The sequence below is a fragment of the Monodon monoceros genome, unplaced genomic scaffold, assembly GCF_005190385.1.
Source record: "Monodon monoceros isolate NGI ecotype Baffin Bay Population unplaced genomic scaffold, NGI_Narwhal_1 Super_Scaffold_21, whole genome shotgun sequence".
NCBI classification, from domain to species: domain Eukaryota; kingdom Metazoa; phylum Chordata; class Mammalia; order Artiodactyla; family Monodontidae; genus Monodon; species Monodon monoceros.
In genome coordinates this window covers 149,083,736-149,099,794 of record NW_021703778.1, presented here as the reverse complement: position 1 = coordinate 149,099,794, position 16,059 = coordinate 149,083,736, and the positions used below count along the sequence as shown (strand labels likewise).

At 39.9% G+C, this 16,059-nt stretch overlaps 1 protein-coding gene across 1 annotated transcript in view; it reads left to right on the top strand.

The window, feature by feature from the left end:
- Positions 1-15,181, top strand: part of SPTLC2 (serine palmitoyltransferase long chain base subunit 2) — a 109,853-nt gene extending 94,672 nt beyond the window's left edge. The window contains exons 11-12 of the mRNA XM_029237523.1: positions 336-465; positions 14,811-15,181. Coding sequence (XP_029093356.1) covers positions 336-465; positions 14,811-14,930 — 250 coding nt within the window. The 3' untranslated portion in view covers positions 14,931-15,181. The remainder of the gene's footprint in view (positions 1-335; positions 466-14,810) is intronic.
- Positions 15,182-16,059: the final 878 nt, after the last annotated feature.

Sequence of the window (16,059 nt, the reverse complement as noted above, 5' to 3'; positions counted from 1 at the left end):
CTCAAGTTCATTTTGAAACCTCTGAACCACTGTTACATGTCAGTGACACCTTAAGGCTACAGTTGCAAATTACTTTAGGCAAGCCCTATTAAAAATTGGTCTGTGCCAACAATATTCTTTCACCTTTCTGAAGGAAACTATTTGGGAGAAGACCACTTTAGGATTGAATAAAAGAAGTCTTTGTAAACTGTCAATTTTAACTTTCATAGAAGTTAGAAGAAATTCCTAATAGAACTGTCTAGTGCCTGTATCACCCAAGAGTTTACATCATTCAGGCCTTTGTACTGTGTGATTTATTATTCTCCCTGGTTTCTTTTCTTGTTTTCCCTCTGCAGCGCCTTTGGACGGGAGATGCTAAAGCGGAATATCGGTGTCGTTGTGGTAGGATTTCCTGCTACCCCAATCATTGAGTCCAGAGCCAGGTTTTGCCTGTCAGCAGCTCATACCAAAGAAATGCTTGATACTGTAAGTAGACATTTTCACTTTGATATAATATACCTTATACTAAGAAGGCCTGTGTATCAGGTGAACTTAATCATCTGTTGGTCCTGATGCTCTCTGGGCACCTGAGGTGTTTACTGGTGAAGTAGAGGAGGGAGTGCACAATGCTGCTTAATACATTGCTGTTTACAAAAAATTGCACAACTGGTAGCATCGCCCACCAGACCCTGCATGATCAGGGCTCTAGGGAATTTTCTGGCTTCATCTTGTTCCACTCTCTCTCATTATGATCTCTACAGCTCTACATTCTCTTTCTACTCTAGCTGTTTCTCCCCTGAGCTTTCTTGTGCGTTGTTCTGTCTGTGGCAGTTTCTCTCTTGACCTTTCTCTCCCCTTTGCCTTGCTGACTGCTACTCATTCTTAACATCTCCACTTAAAAGAAACTTGCTCAAGGGTTTTCCCAAACCCTCTAGGCTAGATATTTCTGGAAATCCTAAGACTCTCCCTTAGGAAATTCTTTACACCTGTAATTATTTAATGGCAATCTTTGCCATTAGATAAATCTTTAGGAGGAACTAAGTCTATTTTTCTCATTCTGTATCCCCAGGACCTACCACAGTGCCAGGCACATAGTAGGAGCTCATAATTATTACTGAATGTAATTATTTATGGCCTCTTAATATGTTCTCATCTCTTGATATTCTCTTAATATGCTATTATTTCACACCTGAGACTTCAGACTTTTTTTTTTAGCATTTTTTGTCTAATTTTTTTTTTTTTAGAATTTCTAGTGTATTTTTCCCTTTTGAATTTTTTCTTATCCTTCTGTTGGTTATTTTGCTATTATTTTCTAACTTTTTGATTTGGATATGGATTTTCCAATGAACACCATGTCAGTGGAATCCCACATATTTTAGTAAAGCACACCTTCGTATCAATATCAGTATTTCTAATGTTTTTCTTATTTCTCTCTGAATTAGGATTGGCTTATTAACTTTTAAAAAATATTTATTTTATTTTTGGCCGCGTCGGGTCTTAGTTGCGGCATGCGGGATCTTCATTATGGCATGTGGGATCCTCCGCTGCGGTGCACAGGCTTCTCTCTAGTTGTGGCATCTGAGCTTAGTTGCCCTGCAGCATGTGGGATCTTAGTGCCCCGACCAGGGATCGAAGCTGCGTCCATTATACTTTTAAATTCTAGTCCCTCTAATATGTATATTGGATAACATGATGACTTTAGATTGTATTTCCCTAATCACAAATGTTGTTGAACCTTTTTTTTTTAATGTGCTCAGTTGCCATCTGTGTATCTTCTGTGATAAAGTATCTGTACAAGTTCATGTCCAAGTTTCATTGTTTATCTTTTATTTTCATATTATCAAGTTTTTAGAGGTCTTTTAGGCTATTATTCATATTCAGCATCATTTTTTGAAGAAAGGCTATCATTCCTCCATGTGTTTTCCTTAACAACTTTGTCAAAAATCAGTTGAATATATTGTGTAAATTCATTTCTGAAAAGTCTGTTCTGTTTCATTGATTTAGGTGTCTGTCTTCTCACCAGTATCTTATTTTTATTTTTAAAAAAATTTTTATTTTATATTGGAGTATAGTTGATTTACAATGTTGTGTGAGTTTCAAGTGTACAACAGTGATTCAGTTTATACATGTACATACATCTATTCTTTTTCAGATTCTTTTCTCATATAGGTTATTACAGAGGAGTGAGTAGAGTTCCCTGAGCTGTACAGTAGGTCCTTGTTATCTATTTTATATCTAGTCGTGTGTATATGTTCATCCCAAACTCCTAATTTATCCCACACCCCCACCATTCCCTTTTGGTAACCATAAGTTCGTTCTCTAAGTCTGTGGGTCTATTCCTGTTTTGTAAATAAGTTCATTTGTATCATTTCCTTAGATTCCACATATAAATGTTATCATATGATATTTCTCTTTCTCTGACTTCACTTAGTATGACAATCACTAGGTCCATCCACGTTGCTGCAAATTATTTCATTCTTTTTTATGGCTGAGTGATGTTCCATTGTATATATTACCACATCTTCTTTATCCATTCCTCTGTTGATGGACATTTAGGTTGTTTCCATGTCTTGGCTATTGTAAATAGTGCTGCTAGGAACATAGGGGTGCATGCATCTTTTTTAATTTTAGTTTTGTCTGGATATATGCCCAGTAGTGGGACTGCTGGATCATATGGTAGTTCTAGTTTTAGTTTTCTGAGGAACCTCCATACCGTTTTCCACAGTGGCTGCACCAGCTTACATTCCCACCAAGAGTGTAGGAGGGTTCCCTTTTCTCCACACCCTCTGTAGCATTTATTGTTTGTAGACTTTGTAGACTTTTTTTTTTTTGAAGTGTGTGCAGTGGTGAAGAGTACCATGATGTCTAGTCAAGCCTGGTCCACTGTTTGTTTGTTTGTTTTTTTTGGCTGCATTGGGTCTTCATTGATGCTCCCGGGCTTTCTCTAGTTGCGGTGAGCAGGGGCTACTCTTCGTTGCAGTGCGTGGGCTTCTTGTTGCGGTGGCTTCTCTCATTGTGGAGCACGGGCTCTAGGTGCGTGGGCTTCAGTAGTTGTGGCATGCAGGCTCAGTAGTTGTGGCTTGCAGGCTCTAGAGCACAGGCTCAGTAGTTGTGGCACATGGGCTTAGTTGCTCTGTGGCATGTGGGATCTTCCCAGACCAGGGCTCAAACCTGTGTCCTTTGCATTGGCAGGTGGATTCTTAACCACTGCGCCACCAAGGAAGCCCTGTTAGTAGACTTTTTGATGATGGCCATTCTGACCGGTGTGAGGTGATACCTCACTGTAGTTTTGAGTTGCTTTTCTCTAATAATTAGTGATGTTAAGCATCTTTTCATGTGCTTTTTGGCCCTCTCTATGTCTTCTTTGGGGAATTGTCTGTGTAGATCTTTGCTCATTTTTTGATTAGGTTGGTTGTTTTTGTGTATTGAGCTGCAAGAGCCATTCGTATATTTTGGAAATTAACCCTTTGTCGGTCGCATCACTTGCAAATATTTTCTCCCATTCTCTGGGCTGTCTGTTTGTTTGTTTATTTATTTATTTGGCTGCGTTGGGTCTTCATTGCTGCACGCAGCCTTTCTCTACTTAGCGGTGAGTGGGGTCTACTCTTCATTGTGGTGCATGGGCTTCCCATTGCCGTGGCTTCTCTTGTTGCAGTGCATGGGCTCTAGGCATGCGGGCTTCAGTAGTTGTAGTGCGTGGGCTCAGTAGTTGTGGTACGCAGGCTCTGGGTCACATGGGCTTCAGTAGTTGTGGCACATGGGCTTGGTAGTTGTGGCTCACAGGTTCTAGAGCGCAGCGTCAGTAGTTGTGGTGCATGGGCTTAGTTGCTCCGCCGCATGTGGGATCTTCCCAGACCAGAGATTGAACCCGTGTCCCCTGCATTTGCAAGCGGATTCTTAACCACTGTGCCACCAGGGAAGTCCTGTCTCTTTGTTTGATTATGGTTTCCTTTGCTGTGCAGAAGCTTTTAAGTTTAATTAGATCCCATTTGTTTACTTTTGTTTTTATTTTCATTACTCTAGGAGGTGGATCCGAAAAGATATTGCTGCGATTTATGTCAAAGAGTGTTCTGCCTATGTTTTCCTCTAAGAATTTTATAGTATCTGGTCTTACATTTAGGTCTTTAATCCATTTTGAGGGGTTTTTTGTATACGGTGTTAGAGAATGTTTTGATTTCATTCTTTTGCATGTAACTGTCCAGTTTTCCCAGCACCGCTTATTGAAGAGATTGTCTTTTCTCCATTGTATATCCTTGCCTCCTTTGTCACAGATTAATTGACCATAGGTTCGTGGGTTTATTTCTGGGCTTTCTATCCTGTTCCGTTGATCTATAAGTCTGTCTTTGTGCCCATACCATGCTGTTTTGATTACTGTAGCTTTTATCGTATAGTCTGAAGTCAGTATAGCCTGATTCCTCCAGGTCCATTTTTCTTTCTCAGGATTGCTTTGCCTATTCAGAGTCTTTTATGTCTCCATATAAATTTTAAGATTTTTTGTTCTAGATCTGCAAAAAATGCCCTTGGTGATTTGATAGGGATTGCATTGAATCTGTAGATTGCCTTGGGTAGTATAGTCATTTTGACAATATTGATTCTTCCAATCCAAGAACATGGTTTATCTTTCCATCTGTCTGTGTCATCTTTGATTTCTTTCATCAGCATCACATAGTTTTCAGAGTACAGGTCTTCTGCCTCTGTAGGAAGGTTTATTCCTAGGTATTTTATTCTTTTTGATGTGACGGCAAATGGGATTGTTTCCTTAATTTTGCTTTCTGATCTTTTGGTGTTAGTGTATAGGAATGCAACAGATTTCTGTGTATTAATTTTGTATTCTGCAACTTTACCAAATACATTGATGAGCTCTAGTAGTTTTCTGGTAACATCTTTAGGATTTTCTATGTATAGTATCATGTCATCTGCAAACAGTGACAGTTTTACTTCTTTTCCAATTTGGATTCCTTTTATTTCGTTTTCTTCTCTGATTTCTGTGTCTAGGACTTTCAAAACTATGTTGAATAAAAGTGGCAAGAGTGGACATCATTGTCTTGTTACTGATCTTAGAGGAAATGCTTTCAACTTTTCACCAGTGAGTATGATGTTAGCTGTGGGTTTGTCATATATGGGCTTTACTATGTTGAGGTAGGTTCCCTCTTCTTTTGGCTGCACTACGTGGCTTGTGGGATCTCAGTTCCCCAACCAGGAATCAAGCCCAGGCCACTGCAGTGATAGCACTGAATACTAACCACTAGGCCACCAGGCAACTCCCAGAAGTAGGTTCCCTCTATGCTCACTTTCTGGAGAGTTTTTATCATAAATGGGTGTTGAATTTTGTCAAAATTCTGCATCTATTGAGATGATCATATAGTTTTTATTCTTCAATTTGTTAATGTGGTGTATCACACTGATTGATTTGCGGACATTGAAAAATTCTTGTATCCCTGGGATAAATCTCACTTGGTCATGGTGTATGATCCTTTTAATGTATCATTGGATTCACTTTGCTAGTATTTTGTTGAGGATTTTTGCGACCATGTTCATCAGTGTTACTGGCCTGTAATTTTCTTCCATTGTGGTATTGTTGTGTGGTTTTGGTATCAGGGTGATAGTGGCCTTATAGAATGAGTTAGGGAGTGTTCCTTACTTTGCAATTTTTGGGAATAGTTTCAGAAGGATAGGTGTTAACTCTTCTCTAAATGTTTGATAGAATTCACCTGCAAAGCCATCTGGTCCTGGACTTCTGTTTGTTGGGAGTTTTTCTACACACACACACAAACACACACACACACACAAAGTATTTTTATTTTTATTTATTTATTTTTTGGCCACGCTGCATGGCATGTGAGATCCTAGTTCCTCGACCAGGGATCGAACCCACACCCCCTGCGTTGGAAGTGCGAAGTCTCAACACTGGACCACCAGAGAAGTCCCTGTTGGGTGTTTTGGAAATTAGTTTATTGAAAATTAGTTTTGGAAATTAGTTAACTGCTATCAGTTTCAATTTCAGTACTTGTGATTGGTCGGTTCATATTTTCTGTTTCTTCCTGATTCGGTCTTGGGAGATTGTACCTTTTTGGAATTTGCCCATTTATTTTAGGTTGTCATTTTATTGGCATATAGTTGCTTGTAGTAGTCGCTTATGGTCCTTCGTATTTCTGTGGTGTCAGTTGTAACTTCTCCCTTTTCATTTCTAATTTTATTGATTTGAGCCCTCTCCCTTTCTTCTTGATGAGTCTGTCTAAAGGTTAATCAATTTTGTTTATCTTTTCAAAGAACCAGCTTTTAGTTTCATTGATCTTTTCTATTGTTTTTTTTAGTTTGTATTTCATTTATTTCTGCTCTGATCTTTATGATTTCTTCTACTAACTTAGGGTTTTGTTTGTTCTTTCTCTAGTTGCTTTAGGTGTTAGGTTAGGTTGTTTCTTTGAGATTTTTCTTATTTCCTGAGGTAAGCTTGTATTGCTATAAAGTTCCCTCTTAGAACTTCTTTTGCTGTGTCCCATAGGTTTTGGATCATCATGTTTTCATTTGTCTCTAGGTATTTTTTGATTTCCTCTTTGATTTCTTCAGTGATCCATTGCTTGTTTAGTAGCATATAGTTTAGCCTCCAATTATTTGTGTTTTTTACAGTTTTTTTTCTTGTAATTGACTTCTAATCTCATAGCATTGTGGTCGGAAAAGATACTTTGATTTCAGTTTTCTTAAATTTACTGAGGCTTGCTTTGTGGTCCAGCATGTGATCTATCCTGGAGAAATGTTCCATGTGCACCTGAAAAGAATGTGTATTCTGCTGCTTTCAGGTGGAATGCTCTATAAATATCAATTAAGGCCATCAAATCCAATGTGTCGTTTAAGGCCTGTGTTTCCTTATTGATTTTTTGTCTGGATGATCTGTTCATTGATGTAAGTGGGGTGTTAAAGTTCCCCCACTATCATCGTGTTATTGTTGACTTCCCCTTTTATGGCTGTTAGCATTTGCCTTATATATTGGGGTGCTCCTATGTTGTGTGCATATATATTTCTAATTGTTATATCTTCTTCTTTGATTGATCCCTTGATTATTATGTAGTGTCCTTCTTTGTCTCTTGTAACAGTCTTTAAAGTCTATTTTGTCTGATATGAGTATTGCTACTCCAGCTTTCTTTTGAATTCCATTTGTATGGAATACCTTTTTCCATCCCCTCACTTTCACTCTGTATACATCCCTAGATCTGAAGTGGGTCTCTTGTAGACAACATGTATACGAGTATTGTTTTTGTATCCATTCAGCCAGTCTGTGTCTTTTGGTTGGAACATTTAATCCATTTACATTTAAGGTAATTACCCATATGTATGTTTTTATTACCATTATGTTAATTGTTTTGGATTTGTTTTCACAGGTCTTTTTTCTTCCCTTCCTCTTCTGTTCTCTTGTTATTTGATGACTATCTTTAGTGTTGTGTTTGGATTCCTTTCTTTTTTGTTTGTGTGTACCTATTGTAGATTTTTGGTTTGCAGTTACCATGAGGTTTTGGTATAGCAGCCTGTCTACATACAAGATTGTTATAAGTTGCTGGTCTCTTAATTTCAAATGCATTTCCAATATCCTGCATTTGTACTCTCCTCACGATTGTTGGTTTTGATATCATATTTGTGTGTGGATGATTTCCTACCTTTACTGTATGTTTGCCTTTACCAGTGAGCTTTCCCATTTGTAGTTTTCTTGTTTCTAATTGTGGCCTTTTATTTTCAACCTAGAGAAGTTCCTTATGCAATTGTCGTAAACCTGGTTTGGTGGTGCTGAATTCTGTCAGCTTTTGCTTGTCTGTAAAGCTTTTGATTTCTCCGTCAAAACTGAATGAGAGCCTAGCTGTGTAGAGTATTCTTGGTTGTAGGTTTTTCCCTTTCATCACTTTAAATACATTGTGCCACTTCCTTCTACCCTGCAGAGTTTCTGGTGAAAAAATCAGCTTATAACCTTATGGAGATTCCCTTGTATGTTATTTGTTGCTTTTTCCCTTGTTGCTTTTAATATTTTCTCTTTGCCTTTAGTTTTTGTCAATTTGATTAATATGTGACTCAGCATGTTCCTCCTTGGTTTTATGCTGTACGGGACTCTGCACTTCCTGGAGTTGGGTGACTGTTTTTTCCCCCGTGTTAGGGAAGTTTTTAGCTATTATCTCTTCACGTATTTTCTTAGTCCCTCTCTCTCTCTCTTCTCCTTCTGGGATCCCTGTAATGCGAATGTTGGTTTAATGTTTAATGTTGTTCCAGAGGTCTCTGAAACTGTCCTTATTTCTTTTCATTCTTTTTTCTTTATTCTGTTCTGCTGCAGTGATTTCCACCATTCTGTCTTCCAGCTCACTTATCCGTTCTTCTGCCTCATTTATTCTGTTATAGATTCCTCCTAGTGTATTTTTCATTTCACTTATTGTTTTGTTCAACTATGTTTGTTTGTTCTTTATATCTTCTAGCTCTTTGTAATACATTTCTTGTACCTTCTCGGTCTGTGCCTCCATTCTTTTTCAGGTAGATTGCCTATCTCCACTTGACTTAGCTGTTCTTCTGGGGTTTTTATCTTGTTCCTTCTGTGGAACATATTCCTCTGCCGTCTCATTTTGTCTAACTTTCTGTGTTTGCAGTCTCCATTCCACAGGCTGCAGGGTTGTAGTTCCTTTTCCTTCTGGTGTCTGCCCCCTGGTGGGTGAGGCTGGTCTAGAGGCTTGTGCAGGCCTCCTGGTGGGAGGGCCTGGTCACTAGTGGGTAGAGCTGGGCCTTGTCCCTCTGGTGGACAGGGCCATGTCAAGGGGTGTGTTTAGAGGCGGCTGTGGGCCCAAGAAGACTTTAGGCAGCCTGTCTGCTGATGGCTGGGGCTGTGCTCTCGCTGTGTTGGTTGTTTGGTCTGAGGCATTCCAGCACTGGACCCTACAGGCTGTTGGGTAGGGCCAGGTCTTGATGTCAAAATGGCAGACTCCCAGAGAGCTCATGCCAATGAGTACTCCCCAGTACTTCCACCACCAGTAACCTTGTCCCCACAGTGGGCCACATCCGCCCCCCCACCTCCCCAAGCGACCCTCCAAGACCAACATGTAGGTCTGGCCCTCGCTCCTATGTAGTCACTGCTTTTTCCCTTTTGTCCTTGTGTGTGCCTTCCAAGAGTGGAGTTTCTGTTTCCCTCAGTCCTGTGGAGTTCCTGCGATCAAGCCCCACTGGCCTTCAAAGCCAAATGCTCTGGGGGCTCCTCCTTCCGATGCCAGACCCTCAGGCCGGGATGCCTGATGTGGGGCTCAGAACTCTTGTTCTTGTGGGAGAACCTCTACCATGTAATTATTTTCCAGTTTGTGGGTCACCCACCCGGTGGGTATGGGATTTGATTATATCGTGAATGTGCCCCTCCTACCATCTCATTGTGGCCTTTTCTTTGTCTTTGGATGTAGAATATCTTTTTTAGCAGGTTCCAGTGTTTTTTGTCAATGGTTGTTCAGCAGTTACTTGTGATTTTGGTGTTTTTGTGAGAAGGGGTGAACTCAAGTCCTTCTATTCCACCATCTTGTCTCTAACATCTTCAAGATTTCAGACTTTATATTACATAAGTATTACTTTCTGAGAGTTTATAGAGCTCTAGAACATATTTGCATAAAATTAGTTGATAGAAATATCAGAATATTAATTCATTGGAGAGCTACTAATCTTAAAGAATATTATGAATGTATGTTTTTAAAAGTTTAATTGACATTTTAATTTTCTTAACTGCTAAAGATTTTGATTTTTCTTCCCTATTTCTTCATAGCAAAACTCCTACCAGTATGAGTATATTCTTAATCTTCTTCTGACACTGAAATTGAATTCAGTTTATTGATACTGTATCTTTGTTTTTCTTCTTTTTTATCTTGATTATACCTTTTGGATTTTTTCCAATAGATTTTCCCTTTACTCAAAAATCTTACTGGTGAATTTCTTCATTGATTATTTTTTAACCCAGCAATATCAACTTTTCTTCCACTCTACTTTATCTGGGTGTTTAGGAGTTTCAGCACACCTTTTAAAAAATATCTGTGTCATTAAATGCAATGGCTATAGTAATTCACTGTGTTTTCTAACAGTTTTTACTCCTGATAACTGTACACATTCAAGAAATCATTTAGGGACTTCCCTGGTGGTCCAGCAGTTAAGACACCACACTCCCAATTCAGGGGTCCCGGGTTCAATCCCTGGTCAGGGAACTAGATCCAGCATGCCACAACTAAAGACCTGGCCCAGCCAAATAAATAAATAATTTTTTTAAAAAAGAGAGAAATAATTTAGCTGTAACCAGTATATCTTGTTAGATTTCTGTTGCCAACAAACACGTTTACCAGTTGAGAGTGCTAATATTTTTCTCATAAGATCCACTTGCAGGATTATTTGACTTTGCCTTCCATTTAGGTTTGTTTTTTTTTAAATTTATTTGTTTATTTATTTATCTATTTATTTATTTATTTTTGGCTGCGTTGGGTCTTCACTGCTGAGCGTGGGCTTTCTCTAGTTGTGTGAGCGGGGGCTACCCTTCGCTGCAATGGCTTCTCGTTGCAGAGCACGGGCTCTAGGCACACAGGCTTCAGTAGGTGTGGCTCGTGGGCTTCAGTAGTTGTGGCATGTGGGCTCAGTAGTTGTGGCTCACGGGCTTAGTTGCTCCATGGCATGTGGGACCCTCCAGGGCCAGGGCTCGAACCCACGTCTCCTGCATTGGCAGGTGGATTTTCAACCACTGCACCACCAGGGAAGCCCCATTTAGGTTTTTTTTAAGCATAAAGTGCATTTTTTGAAACCACAGGTTTGTTGAAGTCATTTTGTCTTATGATTTTTTTATGGAAGTAAACATGAACATTATGAGATAAAAACGAACTTTCATTTATTAATGGGCCCCATGACATGATTCTGTATATAGAAAATGCTATACAATTCACACACAAAAAACTAATCTGCTAGAGCTAATAAATATATTCAGCAAAATTGCAGAGTAAAAGACACAAAAATTAGTGTATTTCTATACACCGGCAATGAACACATGAAAAGGAAATTAATATTTCATTTACGAGAGCATTCAAAAGAATATACTACCTAGGAATAAATTTAACCAGGGGAGGTGAAAGACTTGCATATTGCTATGAAACATTGCTGAAAGAAATGAAAGAAGATTTAAATAAATGGAAAGATACCCTATGTTCATGGGCTGGAAGATTTAATATTGTTCATATGGAGTACAGCAAGATCTGTAGATCCATTGCAATCCGTATCAAAATTACAATGGCTTTTTTTTTTTTTTGGAAGAAGTAGAAGAGCTGATCATCAAATTCATATGGAATTGTAGGGGGCCCCAGATAGCCAAAACAATGTTGAAAAAGAAAATAGAAGTTGGGGGACTCAAATTTCCTGATTTTAAAACTTACTTCAAAGCTACAGTAATTGGGGCTTCCCTGGTGGCGCAGTGGTTGAGAGTCCGCCTGCCGATGCAGGGGACGCGGGTTCGTGCCCCAGTCCGGGAGGATCCCACGTGCCGCGGAGCGGCTGGGCCCGTGGGCCATGGCCGCTGAGCCTGCGCGTCCGGAGCCTGTGCTCCGCAGCGGGAGAGGCCACAACAGTGAGAGACCCGCGTACGCAAAAAGAAAAAAAAAAAAAAAAAAAAAGCTACAGTAATTGAAACAGTGGAGTACTAGCATAAAGATAGACTTATAGACCAATGGAATAGAATTAAGAGTCAAGAAATAAACCCAGACATCTATGGCTAATTGATTTTCAACAAGGGGCTAAGACTAGTTAATGGTGAAAGTATAGTCTCTTCAACTAGTGGTTCTATACAGCTGGATAACCACATGCAAATGAATGAATTTGTACCCTTACAACATGGATGAGCCTTGAAAACATTATGCCAAGTGAAAGAAGACACAGAAGACCACATTTATAGGAAATGTCTGAAATAAACAAAGTCATTGGGTCAGAAAATAGATTGCTGGTTGTCAGGGCCTAGGAAAGGAGGAATGAGGATATGAGTATGGGGTTTATTTTTTGAGTTGATAATGCTTTAAAATTAGATAGTGATGAAAGTTGACAACTTTGTGAATATACTCAGAAGCACTGAATTGTAAACTTTTAAAAAGGTGAATTTTTTGGCATGTGAATTGTATCTCAATAAAGCTATTATTTTTTAAAAGAAGAGCAAGCTTATTAGCTCAGGGGTGCACAACTATCCGAGAATATTCTCTTATTCAAGGGCCATACTCAACCCTAAATTAGCATGTTTTTTCCCTAAGAACCCATCTTACCCTGTGATCTGGAGGTTCAGTGTAAGTGTAGACTATTTGTTGACAGTTGGTACTTGTAATGCTTCATTATTCCTAATCTGACCAGGTAACCCCACATCATGACCAGCAGTTTCTAGTTACAATTTTATCTCTTTTTTTCCTTTTTAATATTTATTTATTTGGCTGCACCAAGTCTTTAGTTGCGGCACACAGCATCTTCGTTGCGGCATGCGGGATGTTTAGTTGCGGCATGTGGGCTCTTTTAGTTGTGGCATGTGGGATCTAGTTCCCCGTCCAGGGATTGAACTCGGGCACCCTGCATTGGAAGCACAGAGTCTTAACCACTGGACTACCAGGGAAGTCGCATAATTTTACCTTTTATATAAATAAAACCCATTCATCTGAGATGTTTGGTGTGGTATCAGTCATAATCTTGTTATCTAGATCCCTTTGGGCTACTGTGGCTTTTTTTCTGTCTCTATTCATTTTCTTTTTTAATTGATGAAAAATATCATGTTCTTCTGAATATCCTTTACTTTGTGATCTTAGTAAGTCATGTATTGTTTTAAATTAATAAATCCTGTATCAGAGGTCAGGGGAATAAACAGTTAATGGGTTCACTCAGCTGAAATTCAATCTTAAATTGTTTCTATATGGAGCTTTTAATTAAACCTCTTCCCAAAGGTACCACTGTTCGGATAGCATGTTGAAGTCCAGCTCTTATTTGCTTTTTATATTTTTCACATTTGGAGTGAAGAGTATTTTTTTCTTATGCTAGAATAAATAAGGAATACTATTTATTGGTGTTTCTTTTTCCTCTCTACAAACAGTGATTTTTTTAAAGTTAAATTTAGGAACAGGTATATGTGTCTATTTACTGATAATCAACTGATTTTCTGAACTAGAAGATGTACATTTTCATATGGGATTACAACCATGAGAGTGGACAGAAGATTTATATGATGTGATGGAAATTTGGAGAGTCAGACTTAGGCAATAGGGCTTCTACTGCCCACATTACCCTTTCTTAGTCTAATGAGATGGTGTCCTAGATAGAGCCATTGTCTCCAGAGCTGAGGCCTATTAGACCCACTAGGCAACATCCACATGTGCTTGGGGAGTGAATAACAGGGCTGGAGAGCTGCCATGACCTGAAAATGCATTCTGTGACCTGAGCCAGGTGCTTTTATTAGAAAGCCTTAGAATCTAGGATTCCAAAATTTTTGCTATCTTCCATGGATTTTTCTGAGAGGTATCTGGGGCTTGGAATTTCCTTGTCCTTACATTAAATATTTTCTAAGAAATTCTGAACATATATCCCTTTCTTATATTGTCATTCTCTATTCTGACTCTCTGTGTGCTGCTTTTTGGAAAGTTAACTGTGTGAACTATGATTTGTGTACTTTGCTGTATGTATGTATACTTCAACCAGGAGTTGGGTTTTGTTTGTTTGTTTTTAAGTACATATAAGAAACCATACACAGATTACCAGGTAGGGCTAGAACTGCAATCAGGAAGAGACTTAGTGTTTTAATTTTTGTAAGAAACATATTTGAAAAATAAAAGAGCAGGTTTTATAGAAAAGAAAGTTATTATACTGGGAGAGTTTTGATGGAAAGACAAGATAATCTCTCAATGGTAGGATGTGGGGGTTTTAAATCAAACCTGAGTTTAAATGCTGGCTCTGTTCCTTTCCTTGCTGGCTTCCACTTTTTCTTACTAAGTCTGCACAGCAGCCCACTTTGGGGACTCTCTTCATCTTGCATCTAGGAAGCATCCCAGTGCAGACTTCTCCTCACTTTTGTGGTAGTGTGATAACAGAAAGAGCAAGTACTGGAGGGTAAAAGGAGAAATGACAAATTATAGCCAGCCTGGCAAATTCAGGATACATATTCCTTCTTCTTCCAAGCATGTCATATATTTTTTAAAAATATTAAAACGCTCTTTCTCTTTTTAAAAAAATATTTATTTATTTATTTATGGCTGCGTTGGGTCTTTGTTGCTGCGTGTGGGCTTTCTCTAGTTGCGGTAGGCGGGGGCTACTCTTCGTTGCGGTGCGCGGGCTTCTCATTGTGGTGGCTGCCCTTGTTGTGGAGCACCAGCTCTAGGCATGTGGGCTTCAGTAGTTGTGGCGCACGAGCTCAGTACTTGTGGCTCTCGGACTCTAGAGCACAGGCTCAGTAGTTGTGGCACACGGGCTTAGTTGCTCCGCGGCATGTGGGATCTTCCCGGACCAGGGCTCGAACCTCTGTCCCCTGCCAATGCCCTGCATTGGCAGGCGGATTCTTAACCACTGCGTCACCAGGGAACTCCCAGCATGTCCTATTTTGATGAATTATACCCTTTATTCTGCATCCCTGCTCTTCACAACCTGTTCTTCATGGTCAGCCTGATGTCCTTGCTCAAAAAGCAGCTCTTTCCATTGCTAGACTCTAGTCTGCTCAGAGTAAATGCATTGGACATGGTCCCACCACAGGATAATCTTGCCATGATTGTTTTTAGAAAAATAAAGCACCAAATGTGTCTTCCTCCTCCTGGCTCTGACTAACCTCTGCTCTGTCTTGTATATTTTAGGCTTTAAAGGAGATAGATGAAGTCGGGGACCTATTGCACCTGAAATATTCCCGTCATCGGTCGGTACCTCTATTGGACAGGCCCTTTGACGAGACTACATATGAAGAAACAGAAGACTGAGCCTTTTGGTGCTCCCCTAAAGGAACTCTCCCTCACCCAGGAGAGTGTGTGGCCTTTCCAGTCCAGTTGCAGGAACCACACTTCTTGTGCAAGAGATTTCCTCAACTACTGACGGTGGCCACCTCCACTCTAAATGATATTTTGTAAATAGTGAAAAACTGCTTCACATCCTTCCTTTGCTACATCACCTTTAAAAAAAGAGGTGACTCACTTTGCTTTTTTGTCCATTAAAAAATGTTTTATTTTATAACTATTCTACTTGTGAAATCACACTGACCCTACCCTGTCTCTGGCTAACCAACACAGGCCATTTTCCTCTCCCAGCCGCCTCACAGATGTGGGCCCATCCAAAGCTCCTGCTGGCCCTGGCACTACAGCCTCGAGACTCACCTGGCCCTCCTTCCTGGGGAGCAAGTGCCTTCCACTTACTTCCAGTCCAGGTCTCAGAGGTTGCCAGCCTTGGAATCCTTGTTTAACCAGTCACGTAATCAACCAAAGCGTTTTAATGTGTCTTAAGTTTAGCCATTTAAGGAAAGTAGTAAACACTAACATTGCTGAAACTCCCTGTCATTGTATATCCCTCCCTGGCCAGGAGCCTCCAAGGCTTGGTCTTATTCCATTGTGTTCTGGTCACCAGATGATATCTTCCTTCACCATCAAATGTTTCTTCGTAATGGTCACCATCTGAGGGCATGTCCAGTTTCTGGGTTCTTCCCGAGCTGGAATCTAACACTCCCACCCCCTGTTTAAAACACTTAAATGTTTTAAAAGCACCCACATCCCCCTCTGGTCAGACCTCGGTGCCGAAGTGGACTCACACCGCACTCTTCTGTGTACCAAGCTGCTCCGCAGAGTGACACGCCCTCCTGCGCGGGTGAGGGCAGGGGTGGTGGGGAGAGGGGTGATTGCTCCTTGTAGAATGTCTGTGGTTTCCTCCTGACTGCTTTCTACTTCTCAAAACTATGACAGCCTCTGCCTGGGTTTGGGTCCATATTAGGGTTTCAACTGATAAAGGAGAATGTTGGTAAATCTCCGCTCAGAAATCATTTGTCATGTTCCTAATTTAAGGATTAAAGTTTATTAACTTACCCTTTTTAGAAGATGACCCATTTAAATATCACTCTGGGGC